This window comes from Urocitellus parryii, chromosome 6 (assembly GCF_045843805.1).
Source record: "Urocitellus parryii isolate mUroPar1 chromosome 6, mUroPar1.hap1, whole genome shotgun sequence".
Taxonomy (NCBI): domain Eukaryota; kingdom Metazoa; phylum Chordata; class Mammalia; order Rodentia; family Sciuridae; genus Urocitellus; species Urocitellus parryii.
In genome coordinates, this window is record NC_135536.1 from 172,321,356 (window position 1) to 172,339,589 (window position 18,234).

Below are 18,234 nucleotides of genomic sequence, written 5' to 3' on the forward strand. Positions count from 1 at the left end.
TATTTTGATTTCTTTTTTCTGCCTACGACTTCTCTCCAGCCTTGTTGAGCTCCTTAAAGGAAACTCATTCTGGTTTAATAAGAGTAATTATTCTCTCTCCTCTTTACTTAGGGCATATGCCTCAAACCCCAAGAAAGAAAAGTTCTCCTCCACCTGAGAGATTTTTCTCCCTTAGCACTTATGAGCAGCATATTGTCCTGAGCAAAGGCAGTCACCACTCTCCATGGAAGAGCAGGATTGTACAAACGACTGTGCAACTCAAACCCTGGGAAGCCATCTGCATAATGATTAAAAAAATTATGATTGTTCTTCCACCTTTACAGTGTGAAAACATTAGTTAATGTCAGTTTAAATGTATAGGGAATGTAAACACTAATAAATTGAGTGCTTGGTGTACAAGTAATTTGAAACATAAGAAGCACTGAGCATTAGTGTTTTATTGCTTTGTAACAACTTACCAGAGGAGTTTCAGCCATGTTGCCCTGGTTCTTATTAATAGAAGTTGTGAAGCAAGCGTCTTTTTTGCCTTGGTCAATTATCAGCCCCCTTTATAACCATCACCCTTTTGGGCACCACCACGCCCCCATGTATGTGGTTAAGGTCACCTTCACTAGATGAAGCCAAAGGAAAGTCCCCATGTGGGATCCGTGTCCACACTCCATGCCAGCTACTTCTGTTCTGACCCACTTGTGGCCAGTTTAGTTTCACTTCCAGTATTGCCTCCTTTCCTTTCCTCGCTGTACTTTCATCTTGGTTGCCTATTCTTTAAACATAGAATGGACCAACGAGGAAATAAAGTAGAAATCAAATGAGAGCAAATGAGAACAGACGTATAACAAAACCAAACCCACCTTCTCTTCATGTTACAAATGCTGTAGAAGGTGAGCATGGAAGAACCTTGCCTCAGCATTATAAAGGCTATGAATTATAAAGCCACAGCTCACTTCATTCTGAATGGAGAAAAATTAAATGCACTTCATCTAATATTAAGTACAAGACAAGGTTGCCCACTCACTCTACTTCAATATAGTTAGCTATAGCCACACCAGAGACAGCAATCAAGCAAGAGATGAAAATTAAAGATACAAATAGGAAAAAATGAAGCTATCTGCTTGTGAATGACATAATCCTATAACTAGAGGACCCAAAAAACTCCAACAGATGATTTCTAGAGATTGTAAATCAATTCAGCAAAGGAGCCGGACACAAGATCTATACCCATAAATCAATTGCTTTCCAGTACACCAATAATGATTTAGTCAAAGAACAAACAGAAAAAAAAACACCCATTCATAAACCTCAAAATAAAAAAAGTCATGGGAACTAATCTAACCAATGAGGTAAAAGAGCCCTACATTGAAAATTATAGATCATGGAAGAAGGAAATGATTGAAAATGGAAAGACATCCCCTGTTCTTGCATAGGAAGAATTAGTATCTCAAAAAGGCCTTACTACCAAAAGCAATACACAGATTCAATGCAATCTCCATCAAAATGACAATAACATTCCTTATAGAATCAGAAAAAAACAATTCTTTAATTCATTTGTAAGAATAAGAGATCCAGAATAGCCAAAGCCATACTGAGCAAGAGAAATGATTCAGAGGGCATTAGAGTACCTGACCTGGAATTATACTATAGAGCTACAGTAACAAAAACATCATGGCATTGGCAACAAATAGACATGAGGACCAGTGTAAAATCATAGAAGACACAGAGCCCACATACTCACAGCTATCTGATATTTGAGAAAAGTGCTAAAGAGACACTTTGTAAGAAAGCCTCTTTACAAATGTTGCTGGGAAAACTGGGTGCTAGATATATGTAGAAAAGTGGAAATAGATCCACATCTCTAACCTGCACAAAAGTCGAATCAAAATGGACTAAAGACTTAGGATAGTCCAGAAAACTTGCAAATCCTAAAGTAAACTAAGGCCAACAGTCCCTCATGTAGGTTCTGGTGACAGCTTCTTTAATGAAACTCCCAAAGTGCAAGAAAGAAAACCAAGAATCAGTAAGGGGGATGCTGTCAGTTAACATCTGGTGCACAGCAAGGAAATGATGAAGAGAGGATCATTCCAGTCACTCCCCCAACAGGGGGTTAGTATTCAGAATATACACAGAGCTCCAGTACATAAAACCTAAGTCATAATAACAACAACAACCCACAAAACCAAAGAGGCAAAAAAGACAAAAAAAATCTCAAAAAAAGAAACAAAAATGGCCAATATTTATATGAAAAAATTTCAACACACCTAGTCCTCAGGGAAATGCAAATCAACACTACAATACAGCTTCATCTCACTCCAGTCAGAAGGCAAATGCCAGGATTACAGATCATAAGTGTTGGCGATGATGACTGGAAAATGCACACTCATCCATTGTTGGTGGGACTGCAAATGAAGGCAACCATTCAGGAAAACAGAGTGGAGAGTCATCAAATAACTAGGAATGGAACCACCACATGACCACGCCATCCCACTCCTTGGTATTTTTACAAAAGATCTAAAATTAGCATCCTACAGGGATGGAGCCAGATAGAAGTGTGTAGCAGCACAATTCACAATAGCTGAATTATGGAGTCAATCAGGGCCTGTCAATAGATAAATGGATTAATAAACTGTGATTTTTAACTCTGCTGCCTGGTTTCTACTTCACATTTGAAGGAAATTGCTTCTCACTCCATCACGGTCACTTCCTGTTCTCCTCAGCCACAAAGAAGAATGACATCATGGCATTTGACAGTAAGTTGATGGACATGGAGAACATCATGCTAAGTAAAGAAGTCACCCTCAGAAAGTCAAAGGTCTAATGTTTTCTCTGACCTCTGCACACTAGAGTGTAATAAAGGAAAGAAGGAGAGAAGGAGAGGATGTCACACAGATGTGGGAAAGGTCAGTAGAACAGAAGGAGAGCAAGAGTCAAAGAGGAGGGATGGAAAAGGGAGGAAATGCAGAAGGAATTCTTTTAAAATTGTGTTATGTGTAATATAAATACACCACATTTATATATAAACTGAAAGAAACAATAAAAATAAATGAAGACATGAGCAAAAGGAAATCTAGTAGAAATTAGGAAGGAGGAGGGTGTGGGGTGAGCAGGGGAGAGGAAAAGGGAGACCCAGGATTGATCCCTAATTGCATGCACGTATGGTTTTGTCAGGATGCACCCAACTGTTATGGGGAACTATGGTCCTTTACAGAAAAGAAGCTTTGCAGTGATTGGCCATGGCAGGAGGTGACCAGTCCCTCCCCAACACTGAGCAGACCCCAGGACCCCTCCTCCCTCTGCTGAGTAGCTCTGTGTGTAGCTGCTGCAGAGTGAGGCCACCAGCCAAGGGTCAGGAGTCTAGGGAACATTCTGCCTGTACTGTGACTCTCAAATAGACTCTCACTAAGACCCAGGGAACCACGAGGGGCCTAGTGGACTAGAGCAGGCCCAGGGGAAGGAGGCTCGTCCAATTTCTTCTGAAAATGCATGAGAGACTCTTAACTTTCGCTGTCCATGCTCCTAGTTTCTATTTCACAATTTTGAAGGAAATTGCTTGTCACTCTGTCACTGTCACTTCCTCTTGCAACAAGGGAGGCAGAGAGTCAGTTCCCTCCAGAGAGCAGAGTCAGGGATCTCCCAGCACAGACCCTGGGACAGAGCAGGCTCCTCAGGGCTCCACCATGTCTGCACCTGCCTCCTGGCTCCAGCTTCCCTGTCCTGTCCTGCTGCTGACCCTCCTGCTGGGACTCACAGGTGAGTGACCACTGTCTGGGGAGAGTCCTCTGTCCTGGCCCCTGGGTCAGCTCTGCCCATGGACTTCAGGGACTCAGGACAAACACAGGCTCTGCCATGGAGGCTGGGACAGGGCATTCTCTGGAGCCCAGACCAAGGGTCCTGAGCAGTGTCTCTGGGAGGCCTCCCCTGCAGCTGGGGCCAGAGGTGTCACATCAGCTGATGCTTCACACAGCAGTGACAAGAATCACCTGCATATTGTAATATTTTAGCTCAAATACATTTCTAGAAGATCAATTTTTATATCCTGATAATTTCTGAGACACCAAAGATGAGGTGACCTCCTCAAGGCCATGGAGCAAGCAATCTCTCTCTCTCTCTCTCTCTCTCTCTCTCTCTCTCTCTCTCATAGTCTGGCCGTGAGGTACATGGCTTTGTCCCATCATACCTTCTCCTCCATTGATTTGCTGCCTCCCACAGGCCCAATAGCCTTGGGGACAATCAATGCTGGACTGAAACCTCTAAAACTGTGAGCTCATCATACTTTTCTCTTCATAAGTGGATTTGTCTCAGGTATTAATTACAGTAATGAAGAGTTGACTGACGCAGGCTGTGACGATGTCCTTACCCTTATTACATCATATTGGGCCAGTGGAAGGCTCTGGGCCTCAGGAAATCTACTGAGTAATGACTTTCAATTTCTTGAACACTCACCAAGGGCCAGACTCTCTGAAATGCTGTACAGCTCATCACGTGACCATGACACCCACAGCAGACACTCTGGTCACCCCACCTTACAGCTAAGAAGCAGAAGCACCAGGAGCTCCGTGGTCATTCAGGGGCAGTGCGAGGGCTGGGGTCTGGGTGCAGATGCTCTGATCTGGAGCTCGTGGTTCACCCACCATCTTCTCAAACTCTGTGGCCCTGACCCTACATGTGGCCAGACATTGTTTTAATGGTGTGTAGCGCGACCTCATGGGGTCAGACGTCTGCTTCCAAAGACCTGGGGCATCTCATGCTCATCATGGGGGGACTAGAGACCCCAAGAGGATTTGGATCTTGTTTCTTTTATTATATTTATATTTGAAGACAATAAGAAGGGTGCCTGGTTTAAATTTGTATATATGCATATATAGATTGATTTACACACTTTGTACAGCTTCTGCCAATGGGTGTAGACAATGGTAGAAGAACAGGGTTTGTGGTTTTCTTATCCTGGGCTCTTCTACTTCCTGACTATTTCTGCAAGTAGTTCTTGTTTTGCTAAGTATTCTGTGTGGTAAACTCAACTTGTGGCCATTTCTACAAAATATATCCACTGCAAATCGACTTCTGCAATGCAGGGGGTGTGGCACTGAGCAATACACACGCTAAGTACACACTGAGTGTACACCTACTGTGTGCAGGAACTGTTACAGAAACTTGTAGTGAATTTAGCATAAAGGAGGCAAAGTATTTGCCCTGTGTAGCTAAGGTACCTCTAGGGACAATGGTGGTGATCAACACATAACAAAGAGGTAAATCATATCACATACTGAACAGTGATCAATGTGACTTGAAAACAATCACTGATTTCCATAGTGGGTGTACTAGTTAACATTTTCACTAACGTTAGTGAGAGTTCCTTTTCCCACATCCTCACCACCATTTATATTTTGGATTCTTGATGATGGCCATTCTGACAGGAGAGAGATGGAGTCACAATGTGGTGGGAACTCTGTGCAGGTGTGGACTGTCTGAAGGAAGTAGGTCCCTGGGGCATGTCCCCGAGGACTGTGTTTTGTCCCTGGATCTTCATGTCCACTTGGTCTTCCCACCACCACTGCCTTTCTCCTCCTCCTCCTCCTCCTCTTCCTCCTCCTCCTCCTCCCCCACCCCTTCTCCTTCACCTTCTCCCATGCATGGACTTACACCCTGTCATGGACATCCTGCCTGGTTCCTGTTGACAGTAGACTGGCCTCTGCAGCTGTGAGCCCAAAGTGGCCTTTTCTCCCTTAGTTGATCTTGTCAGGTATTTGATCACAGGAATCAAAGCTGACTAATGCAGAGGGACAGGGGTCATCACCCTGAGGAGCAATAGTGGACACAAGTATGTCTTACACATTCTTTATTTTTGAACATTTAACTTTTTTTTTGGGTGGAGGGTGGTTACTGGAGATTAAATTCAGGGGCACGCACCACTGAGCCACATCCCCATCCCCAGGACTCACAGAGTTGCTTAGCGTCTCACTTCTGCTGAAGCTGGCTTTGAACTAGGGATCCTCCTGCCTCAGCCTCCCAAGCCTCTGGGTGCCACTGTGCCTTGTGAGTCTATTTAATTTAAAGGGCGAGACTCTTAGCCTGTCACCTCAAAGTCCTCGCACATTGCCCAGGGTGATTTATAACCTCAAATTATATCTTTGGGCATCTGAAGGAGAGAGAGATCAAATTGCTCCTTCCCCTGTTCTCCTTGTACCAGGATCCACCCATCACCATGGACAGCAGCCATGGACAGGGTGGGAGGTGGAGAACAGCAGCATCCAGGAAGCAGCAGAGAAGGGACTGCCTGCAGAGCAGCATGGTCATTTGGGGGAGGGTAACAGAGGACTGTCCTTGGGAGGGGGACCATGTGGAGCCAAGAAGGAATAGAACCAGTTACCTTTCCCATCAATGCCACTCACCACATGGTGGACACTGTGAACAGGCTCATCCAGCCGTTGTGTGGCCCTCTGCCCCCTTGACTCTCACAGGATACTCAGCAGTGGACACTCAGCTCCTCATGGAACTACACACCCTCCAGCAGGGATCCTTCCTCAAATCACATTCCCACACAGTGCACTGGCAAAGAGCCAATTCACAGGGTCTGGTGTTCCAGATTCCAATGGTAGGATGATTCTGCAGCCTGGGTCAAGGCTAGGAGCTGGTATCTCAGTGGGTATTCTTGTGGTTGGGATGGGAGCAGTACTCTAAGGTGGAGAGAATTTTCCTCTCTCTGGAAAAGCATCAGAGAGCTGCACAACCCAGGGCACAGGACAGCCAGCGGGACAGAGGGCTGTGCGACATGGTGGAGCCATTGGGGTCAGCCAAGGAGAGTACAAGGTGGTTGTGCTGTGGGCAGATATGGGAGGGGCTTCAGCAATGTGTTCTTTCATACTTGAGCTGCAAGTTCATGGTTGTATGTTCTATCACCACTCCAGGCTGAAGGAGGAAACTGAAACAAGAGCTGGCATCTCTGTGGAACAGGGAGCTGAGCCAAGACTCACAGTCAAATCCATGTCCCACTAATTGTACCCACCACTTCCCCAATACTCAGGAGACCCAAGACCCACAGGACCCAACCCAATGTCTTGGTCCATGAAGTGCCAGTGACCTTGTGGTCAGAAAGAGAAGATCAACAAACAGTTGGTGACACATGAGAGCTCAGGGGAGGGCTCAGGCCCTCAAGTCCCCTCCCTCCACCTTGCTCAGGGCTCTGGGCCTCAGGGGCAGGTGTCTCACAGTGTGGAGGTGCAGGCCAGGGGAGGCTCAGTGTGAGGACACGCCCTGTGCTGAGCTCAAGGCCACTCTGGGGCACTCAGTCAGTGACAGGCTTTGCTGATACCACGTGATAAACCAAGGGGATCCCCAGGATGAGTGTGACCACCCTGTGTCTCCCCCAGGAGCGGCTGCACAGGAGCTGCAGGTGATCCAGCCTGAGAAGTCAGTGTCTGTCGCTGCTGGAGAGTTGGCCACTCTGCACTGCACTGTGACCTCCCTGCTCCCCGTGGGGCCCATCCAGTGGTTTAAGGGGGCAGGGCCAGGCCGGGAGTTGATCTACAACTACCAAGACGGCTGGTTCCCCAGAGTCACAAATCTCTCAGATACCACAAAGAGGGACAACAGGGACTTTTCCATCCGCATCAGTAATGTCACCCCAGCAGACGCCGGCACCTACTACTGTGTGAAGTTCCAGAAACGCACCCCTGTTGATAAGGAGTATAAGTCTGGATCAGGCACTGAGTTGTCTGTTCGAGGTGAGTGCAGCTGCCTCCTCCTCCCTGGGGTGGGACAGGAGGTCAGGGGTCACACACCCCACCCTGGGGGCCACAGCTGAGAAGCAGGAATAGCACTGGGTGCTCATGTCATGACCTGTGGTCACCCCTTCTGCAGGTCAGGGAGGCAGAGGCCTGTGGAGGCTGAGCTATTTGGTCCAGGCTCCATGGCTGTTAAATGGGGGGCATCTGCACCCCTCACCTGCCTGCTCCACAGCCCTGACCTTTTCCAGTCTGGCCTGCCCTGTGGCTCCCCAGCTGAGGGCTCTGAGGGTTTGAGGGACTTGCCAATCACAGAGCCAGACTGTGTCTGCTGGATCAGAGAGCACTGCCCTGTGGGGGTGAGTCCTCTTTATACCACCAGCACCCAGGACCCACTGTGTGCCAATCCGCCCTCTGGATGCTCTGGAAAGGGCTGGGAGCAGAGCAGGTAAAGTTCCCCTCCCACAGGCTACTGTTCCTGTCCTTCCCTGAGGACCTGGCCTCCAGAGCAGGGAGGGGGCAGGGCATGCTTTCCTTCCTTCCCCTCCTGGAACAGCACCTGAGAGGATTCTGACAGGCTCAGGTTCCCTGTAGACCTGGGGCCCTGGTGGAGGAGCTGCCAGGAGGTTGGAGCCTTTGCCCTGGGTCTGCCTGTGAATCCCTGTGTCTCAGGGACCAGCCCTCACAGGCCCTGCAGGGCAGGAGCAGAGCTGGGTCACTCCCCAGGCAACGTTCCCCATGTAGGTGACACAGGGGTTCCAGTTCAGGAAGCACAGGTGCTCACTGTGTGGTTCCTGCAAGAGGCCCTGCATGCCCATCCTAAGCCATGAGGCTGAGGTGGTCAGCACACATGGACCTTCACCCCTGTGCCCACTCCTGTTGACCCTGGGGAGCTGGAGGCCCAGCAGGCCCTCTATCTCACAGCACATTAATGCCAGGAGGGGACAGAGCCCAACCTGACTCCAGCCCAGGCTCCTGCTGCCCTGGGAATAGACACTGTCCCCACAGAGGAGCCAGGGCACAGGAGGGGCTCAACACAGACCCTGACCTGACCCACTGGGCAGGGAGCTGCGTCCATGCTCCTCCTCCCTCTCCCAAGGTTCAGGTGCCACTGACATTCACACCCTGAAGCCACAGTGAGGGGGAACCTCTCCTGAGTGTCAGCCAGGTCTCTCTCCATGGGGAGATGCCCAGCAGGACACACAGAGCTGCTGTGTTGATTGAACAAGAGCAAAAGCCTTCTTCCTGGGGAGATGTTACAGTTGTTCTTGCTGTTGTGGGTGGGGTCGGGGGCTCCCCACTGGCTGCGCATAGGAATCATGGGGGAACCTGAACACAAAGATTCCCAGACCCAGGCGGCTTCACATACAAACTTTGCTTTAAAAGGTCTGAGGAGGGTCTGGGCTTCTGAAGTTTTCACTTATCCAGAAGTTTCTGACACGTGGCCAGGGCTGTGGACTCCTGAGGTAGATGTCCTGAAGACACGGAAGGAAAGCTGGGGTTCTTTCCTCTGGCAATGAAGGAGAGCACGGGAGCCTTCTCAGGTGTGGATGCTGCTGAACAGCAAGTGCTGGGCTCAGCTCCCGGGGCCTGTGGCAGGGTCTCCCAATGGAGGCCCCTAGATCCAGGGTCACCCCAGAGCCCACATCTGACACACGTTGCCTGTGAACAGGAGCTGAAACCAAGGAGCCCTGGGTCTTCAGTACACAATGTTCCCTGCCTTGGTGACCCAGAATGTCACTGAGGCATCTGTCCCCTGTCCCTTCACAGAGCCCCTCTTTATGGAAACAGCTTCTCTGGATGAAACCCCTGTGATGCTGTTTGTGATGTGAGAAGCACTTTGTCACCTTGTTTCCTGTGGGGACTCTTAAGAACACAGGGAGAGGGCGGGGGTGCAGCTCAGTGCTGGTTCCTGCTGAGCCCCCTGAGGCCCTGGGTAGACTCTCAGTACCTGGGGGGTGGACAGGGAAACAGGCGGAGCCCCGTCATCCTGTGGTGTCTGCTCCTCCTCTCACACAGGTCATCCTGGGGGCTGCAGGAATAGGATGGAGCTTTTCCTGGGGTCCCCACTGCATTTGTTGCTCCTCTGGCTTCTGAAGAATGTATGTGTACTTTCAGAAGGAGTGAGGATACAGCCACAGGTGTCATTTATTAGGCTCCTACTGCATGCCAGAGCTGTGCCTTGCCTTTAAGCTCCTCTTGCAGGGTGGTGGTTTTAAGAACTCTGCCAAAGGGGACAAGGAACCTCAGCAGAAAAAAAAAAAAAAGGTGTTGCATTATCCTCTGTGTGGAGGAGAGCAGTCTGATCTCTTCCCTCTCCCCCAGCCTGGGGCCCTTGCCTGGCCATGCCCTTCTCTGAGCCTTGTCCCATAATGGACTCTTACTAGCACCTCCTCACGGAGGTGGTTATCAAGATCTGAGTGGCTCCGGGGGCTCAAGTCAGCCTCAAAATGCTGAGCAGCTCCTGATAAGTGGCCACAGAGTCCCTAACCCTGTAGGGCCTTCCAGGCTGGTGTGGTCTGGGTGACTCCATTTCTTCAGTGACACCCTCCATACTGTGCCCTCTGGGATGGGTGCATGTCAGGTTGGAGGTCAATATTTGCTGATACAAACCTTCATGATATTTGCTGCCTGGTGACAGCTGTAGAAGGTGCTGGGTGGTGGTGAGCAATCTGGAGACACCAAGGGACCTGTCTGAGGACCTGTCCACAGGCAAGCAGCCACCTGATGCTCTCACCTGAGGGCCCTCAGGACCTGCTCAGGGGCCTGGGTCTGCATCTCTTGTAATTAGCCATCAGTTATGAACTCATCCCTGTTCAGTGACCTGTGACTCCAATGCCAAGTGACCCAGGGAAGCCCACATTCAGAAAGCACCCCTTCATCTCTCCCTCTCACATCCAGGTCTTGGCCCAGGTGAGGCCCATGGCATGTTGGTGGAAAGAGGAACAAGTGGGCTGAGTTCAGAACCCCCTGTGGACGAGCCCTGCACAGAACAAAGTCAGGGAGAAGGAGGGACCTGTGTGTGTGTGTGTGTGTGTGTGTGTGTGTGTGTGTGTGTGTGTGCATGGGCGCTGAGGATTGAAACTGGGGCATTTTAAGAATAAGCTACATCCTCAGCAGTTTTTATTACTTATTTTGAGGAAGGATCTCTCTAGGTTTCCCAGTCTGATCTTAAATTGCAGTCCCCCTGCCTTAGCCTCCCCAGTCTCTGGGCAGCATGCCTGACCATTTGCTGAGATTCCAGGGACAGCTCTGTGTGATCCAAAGCTACCTGTGCTCAGTGTGGCCTGGGAGGAGATTTGCCAACCACCCCATCCCACAGATGAGGTGCTGGGCCACATCTCAGCATGGAGAGCTGGTTCCCATGTTCACTTTGGTGTCCTGGTACTGTTTGTCCCCTGCATTTGCTTCTAAATATGACTCCCCTTGGTGTCAAGCATTCCAGGGCAGGCCAGCAGGACACGGTTGTTAACAAAGAGTGAGACAGGGCAGTGAGCTCTTCCCTGGGCCTAAGTTGGTAGCAGTGCTCTGGTGCTGAGAGGAAGGCTCTGACCTCAGGCCTGGAGCAGCACCTGGGCTGACATTCCTCACTGTGTTGCTAGACAGCTGTGCTCACTCAGGGACATGAGTGTAGGGACACCACACAAGGACACTCAGCACCCAGAGAGCTTTATTAGGAGCATTAAAAACATCTTGTCTTGTCATTGTGGGTGTAGCCCAGTGACAGAGCATGTGCTTAGCATGCACCTGGGCTCAATCCCCAGGACAGCAAATAATAACACCAACAATAACGTCAAAGACGATCCTTAACAGTGTCACTCACTATGCTCAGAAGGGGACTCCAGATCATCTGACTTGTCTGTCAATCCCCTTCACAGCCAGACCTTCTCCCCCCATGGTGTCCGGTCCAGGGACGAGGGCCACACCTGGGCAGATGGTGAGCTTCACCTGCCAGTCCCACGGCTTCTCCCCCCGGAACATCACCCTCAAGTGGTTCAAAAATGGGAATGAGCTCTCGCACACCCAGACCAGCGTGCACCCCACGGGAGAAAGTGTGTCCTTCAATGTGACCAGCACAGCCCAGGTGACCCTGGCCCCTGGAGACGTCCACTCTCAGGTCATCTGCAAGGTGGCCCATGTCACCCTACAGGGCAGCCCTCTTCGTGGGACTGCCAACTTGTCTGACACCATCCGAGGTACAGGACCCTGCTCCCCACCTCAGCCCACACTGGCCACCCAGCCTGCTGCTCCCCAGGGGCCTTGGCCAGGACCTCAGTGGCCTGGGTTCTAGCTCCCAGCAGTGCTGTCCCCTGCCGTCACATGTGGACTCCTGCCCTGTGGCCAGCATGAGCTGGTGGCTTCATTTCATTGAACATCAGCAACTACCTCTGCTGAGCTCCTCCCAGAGCCGAGCCTTGACATGCAGGAGGTTCCATCTATTTGCTCACTTCCTGCAGGCAGCCTGTCAGCCTCACTCACTTACCCTCAGGGGAGCTGCTGGTCCCTTGGCACCTGTGGGTGGCAGGCCCTGTGGTTAGTGATTCACTTCCGTGCAAACCCTCAGTGTCTGAGCCCCTCTGCATGCCTGTCCCTGTCCCGAGGGAGGCCCTTGCCCTGCTGGGAGGAGCTCAGCATCTGTCCCATAAGGTCACAGCTTTTCCCTGTGCTGTTTCAGTTCCGCCCACCGTGGAGGTCACCTCACAGCCCACCATGGCAGGGAACCAGGTGAACGTCACCTGCCAGGTGAAGCACTTCTACCCCCGGAGCCTACAGCTGACCTGGGTGGAGAATGGAAATGTGTCCAGGACAGAGAAAGCCTCCACCCGCTCAGAGAACAAGGACGGGACCTTCAACCTGACGAGCTGGCTGCTGGTCAACTCCTCTGTGCACAGGGAGGACGTGACGTTCACCTGCCGGGTGGAGCATGACGGGCAGCCAGCCACCACCAGGAGCTACACCCTGCAGGTCTCTGCTGGCCCCAGGGAGCAAGGTATGGACAACACCCCCGGTGAGGACTCTTCCAGCTGACCAGATGCTTTAAACTTCACCTTGACTCTGTGTGTTGTGATGTGAGAGCAGTGACCCCCTTCCCCCAGGGCACCCAGAGCCTGGGAACACAGCAGCGTCTTAGTCAGCTCCCCACACCCACACTCTGAGGGTCTCCTCTGTGGGGTTGGGCACACATCTCATGGGGCTTCAAACAGGGACACTAAGGAAGAGGTCAGGGGTGGATGGGCCTGTCCTAGCACTGGCCACTTGCCTTCTTCACCTGACACTCATCATGTCCTCATGGCCCTCTCTCTGTGTCTCTCTTTCCACCCACATTGAGGGTCCCCCTAAATCACACAGTGATGAAACCAGGTAACTATCACCTGCCAGGGAAAGTAGTTCTACCTCCTGAGCTTCAAGTGACCTGACTGGAGAATGGACACATGTCCAAGATGGAAACTGCCTCAGTCGTCACAGAGAACAAGGACGTGACCTGTAACCACATTAATGGGCTCCTGGTGAACTCCTGTGTGCAGAGTGGGGACGTGGGGGTCACCTGCCAGGTGGTACGCAGCCATCCACCTCCTGAAGGCTAATTATGTTGAAGGAGCAGTGTACAGACACTTCTCTGGCGAGGGCCAGTGTCTAATCTGAGCAGCTCAGAAGGCTGAGGCAAGAGGGAGGTAAATTCCAGGTGAGCACCTGCAACTTAGTGAGGTCCTGAGCAACCCCTCGAGGCCCTGCCTCTAAATCAATATTAAAAAGGGCTGGGGAGGTGGTTTTGTGGATCAGCACCTCTGGGTTCAACCTGCAGGACCAAAATGAAACACATATCTGCCTGGGGGGTCTCCACTCCAGGTGAATGGGACTTTTCTGTCTTGTATCTTTTTGTTTTAAAATTTTTAGTCCTAAATTTAGTATTCCTATCCATTACAGAATAATTCACAAGTCTATAAATATGTATTATAACCTTAAATTCCCCTCCATCCCCCACTCCTTACCTCTAGAGTCTCCACTGTCAGGAGCTTGGTCCATCTCTCCATGGATCTTCTGATATAAACAGACATTAAAAAAGAAAGAGATGGAGGGGGACTGTCCTGTCCTACTGTCCACCTTTTGTCTATCCACCTATCAGTTGCTTTGTTCTTTTTCCTCAGAGTCTCTCCAGCCTTCATTCAATACTGGAATTTTCCTACACATCTGTAGCCTCACTGGACAAATGCTGGTACCTACCAGGTGAAATCTGGAAAGGACTCCCTGAGGAGGTGGAGACTGTTTGGAGCAGGCCCCTAGGTGACCTTGAGGGGTCTCCACAGGGGTCTTGATTTCCTCCTGATTTGTGGTCACAGACCTACTGAAGTGAGGACCCTCAAAACCTCATCACAACATGCAAATTTCTGCTTGTGTATATTCTCCTTTGATGCTCCAACTACCTGTGTGTTAGGAATTTACAGAAAGGGAAACTGGGACAGCCCTGGAGAGCAATGGGAGTGTTGCTGATGGCTTCCTGCCCTGACTTGTGGAAACTATCTAAACTGCTCTAGGCAAATCTAAGTCACTGGGGTCAGGGCCAACAGTAGCTATAGAGCAAATTTTTGCTAATTAAAAAAATGTTCCTTCTCCTATAAATATTTTCCTAAAGACCCACAGCATTCTGGAGACCCCATTCTGTAGCTCCATGTGCATGATTTCCCTGTGTGACCACAGGAGCAGGTCTGGACTCCTACAGACTCTTTCAAGGTCCAGGTTCCTTCCAGCATGCCCTACCATGGGCCTCATGTGCTGGGTCAACACTGGGCCACTGATTTATCCCTGTCCCTTCTTGCAGGAAGAGTAATGATTAGAAGTAAGAGACAATTTCCCTCATGGTAGGAGATACATGGAGGCTGCCTAATCCCATCCACTATTCACTTTGCCAGAAATACGCACCAGTGCCAGTGGAGTCCACAGCTGGAATGGTCCAATGATGAAGGACATTGTTCTACAAATCCAACAGCTTTGTGGCAGTTAATAAAAATAATGATAGTTTTCTCTAATCATAAAAAATAATTGGAGTATGTATTCAGATTTTTCAGAATTCCTTTTATTTCTCTTTTCTCTGCACCAACATTGGTTTTAATTCATCCTTCAGTACATGGTACAACCTCCTTACAAAACCACCTGGACATTAGGAAGCCTTTCCCCAAGATTTAAAAATGATGTCTTTCCTTAGCATTTTAAGACCATTCATGTGCTAGATTTCATTTTGGGTGCATTGGGGGACCTTGAGCTTCTTGAAGCAGTTTTAGTCTATTTTATGTATAGTGTCAACTTCATAACTGCAGATTTCAGTCTAAAATCTGCAGAATCTCTACAAATACACCCTGCACCCTGTTTAGTCTTGATGTTACTAGTATGTCCTTTCTCTCTGTCTATCCTCCTCATCATCATCAGTGCAAGAACATTTTCAATTTTATTGATCTTTTAAAGGTACCAACTTTGTGTTTCAATGATCTTCTCTATTACTTCCCTGTGTTCCATTTTATTGAATTTTGACTCTTTTCTTTATTATTTCCCCTATTCTGCTTGCTTGGGTTTCATCTGGATCTTCTTTTATTGCTTCTGTGGGAGGAGGCTTCAGTTAATGGTCTGAGAGTCTCCCAGTTTCCTCTGACCCACCTGGACACCAGCATGAATACTGCATCCTGAGGGCCAGCCCATGGGACGTGTGCCCTGGTGCATCCCAGATCCTCTCTGTAACATGGGACCACAGCACTTCTCCTTTCTGGGATGAAGTGAGGATTTCATGATGCAGGAAGTATTTTTTGGGGAAGGGACACGGAAGATGGCACTGGATATCTTTGGAGCAGAGTTAATTGGCAGCCATCCTGCTGTGACTGTGGTCAGCAACCCAGAAGTCAACTGAAGGTCTTCGAGTGATTTGATCCATATAGCCCTGACCTTCATATCCAGCTTTTACAACTTCCCAAGGGAAAGCCCTTGAACCTGAGGATGTAAACTCTGCTGAAGCTCTGCTACTATTGGAATTACATCCAGGAACCAAACCTCTGATTTGCTGTCCTCTGGCTCAAAATCCGCCAGGAACTCCAACTCCATTGGCTCCCAGACTTCACCTTTACCATGAGATGACTCACACTTAGCTTCTCATTGTCTTTCCCCAGAGGGAATGACGCCCAGAAATAGCCCTCCAATGCCAGAGCCTAATAGCAACCATTTCCTAATTTATGGTCAAGCACCAGATGTCAAAAACTCCCTCCTGAGGACAAACCACTTCATTTCAGGTGAAAGAGTGAACAAGGGCACCTCAACACAGGCCAGTGCCTGCCCAGGTGCCACTGACCTCCAGCACTGGGGCCATGCTACCAGCCAGCTGATGGGTCTCAGGTTCAAATTCACAGTGTAGAGTCTGATTCCCAGACCACTCCTGGAGCTGGGTGTCCATTGGAAGTGCCCTCTGTGATGGACATAGGGGATCAGGGAGATTCCTGGAATGTTCTCAGCATACACATCAGGGTCCCTCCCACCTGAAGAGAGAAGCAGCAGCATCTCATCTGTCCCCACAGAAGCCAGAGGAACCCAGAGCTGCTTTCAGTGGAGGAGAGGAGAGGGGCCTTCCACTCCCTGCTCAGGCAGGCTCTGATGCTGGGGCCTTCTAGAGGGAGGAGGGGGCAGGAGTGCAGCTCTCCTCCACTGAGGGGGAGCCCCAGAGCAGCACTCAGCTGAGAACCCTGGCCCCCAGCAGGGCAGCAGTGTCCACTCCTTCCTATGGACCTGGAAGGATTTCTTTATTTACAAAAAAAATTTCCATTGTTGTTAGCATCATTTTAGAGGAAAATGGCCCATAGTGACAAGGACAAGACTCCACAGGTCTGATTCTCTGGAGATGGCTTTGTGTGTCCAAGAGAAAGACTTCAGGTGACACAGCACTGGAGGGGTGGTCTGCTCTTTGGATATTTTGGTCCCTCACACATAGGAGAAAGATTTTCTTGACTCACAAATTTTTTTTTTTTCAGACAGAAATTTTATTAGTTCATCTTACAACTTCTTAGCAGGCTCCCCAAGGTCCTGAGACACAGGGTCATTCACACCCATGGTACTGAACAGGAAGCCTGGCTCTCCTCTGTCATCATGAAATGGCCCACCCTCCATGGGCATGCCCCATTGAAAACTGGTTCCTTGGCATGAAGACACGGACATTGTTTTGGTCCAGAGAACATGATCTTAGGTATCACCATAAAGGACTCCAGGGAGGAGCTTCTCTGGGTTTGGATTCCTCTAAGCCATGACTCTCCCTAAGCTCCCCAGGCCTCAGTCTCCATAACAGGAGGAGATGGTGATCGCTCTCCATGAGATGGTGAGGATCAAGTAGGAATCTCCATGGTAGGTGGGCAGTGTGCATGGAGCTCATGTTTTCACCTTCCCTCAAGGAGGACACTCTGGGACCTGAGGCTGGGTGAATGGAATAAGGAGCCTCTTGACCAGGTTTCTGCCTCAGGCTTGACCAGGGCAGCCAGGACAGGGTGTGTGTGCTCAACCTTCACAATTTTTTTGGGCCTAGGTAGCCTCACCTGGGGCAAGTGCAGGCTCCTGGGAATAGACATGTAGGAGTACTTCTAATGGCTCCCTCTTTTCCCTTGATTTTCAGGAGCAGTGATGTCTACACTTGCTTCTTCATACCTCATAGGCCTGTTCCTTGGCCCCAAGATCCTTCTAGGAGTCAGTGTCTCTGCCGTCTATGTCCACAGGAAGCAGACGTCCTGACTGTAAGTCCCCAGGAGGGAGGGTGGAACACAGGCTGCTGCAGAGGGGGCAGGGCCAGGGGGGGTGCTGCCCACCTGTGCACAGCTGCAGAGTCAGTGGGTTTAGAGAACCAGGCACACACCCCTCGGCACCCTCAGAACTTCAGGTACCTTTTGTGGGGGTCTCAGTTCCCAGGAAGTGTGGAGGTGTGTGTGTGTGTGTGTGTGTGTGTGTGTACAGGAAATGAGGAGGTGAAGGGTTGGCAGTGGATGTCCACTGAGTTCTAAGGGCTCCAGAGAGGATGAGCTAAAATCATGCAATGAGGGTCAGCAGATTTGGTGTGGCCCTTGGACACCACCCCTAGGCTAGTCCAATAGTCAACTGCTGGGCCTCCATGGACAGGAAGGTTCTACCATGTGGAGCAACATTGAGAAATTTTAGATGGGCTGCTCTCAAGGATGCTCTCCTTATGACTTTCATTGTAGGGAAAGGAAAAGGAGTCAGGAAACAGGAGAGGATGAGCTAAGAATCCTGCCTTGGGGCTTGGTTTACTCAAGACAGATGTCCCTGACAGTCACCTGAGGACATCATTGATCTCAGGAAACTCTCATGAATGGTGAGCAGATAATTGAATGTGGACATGTTTCCCACAGATCCTTCCTCATTTGTGCTGCCTGGGACTCTCAGTTTGTGCCACCTTCTTATTGCTCCGTGATGCTCAGCCTGAGAGAAGGAGCTGTGGAGATGCCTCTGTAGATGCTGTTCCTAATGCCTCCTCCCAGGACATCCA

The 18,234-nt window shown here is 49.9% G+C and overlaps 1 protein-coding gene across 3 annotated transcripts; it reads left to right on the top strand.

Annotated features, from left to right (window-relative positions):
* Positions 1–3,671: 3,671 nt before the first annotated feature.
* Positions 3,672–17,465, top strand: LOC144255286 (signal-regulatory protein beta-1-like). Of its 3 annotated transcripts, none has more exons than XM_077799609.1 (5): positions 3,672–3,744; positions 7,362–7,715; positions 11,594–11,911; positions 12,391–12,723; positions 17,350–17,465. In XM_077799609.1, exons 1-5 carry the CDS (start codon positions 3,672–3,674, stop codon positions 17,463–17,465), a joined length of 1,194 nt encoding a protein of 397 aa, XP_077655735.1. The 3 variants fall into 3 exon arrangements, with proteins under 3 accessions (XP_077655735.1, XP_077655736.1, XP_077655737.1); XM_077799610.1 differs by having other exon boundaries at positions 17,353–17,465; XM_077799611.1 differs by lacking the exons at positions 11,594–11,911; positions 12,391–12,723.
* The last annotated feature ends 769 nt before the right edge of the window (positions 17,466–18,234 follow it).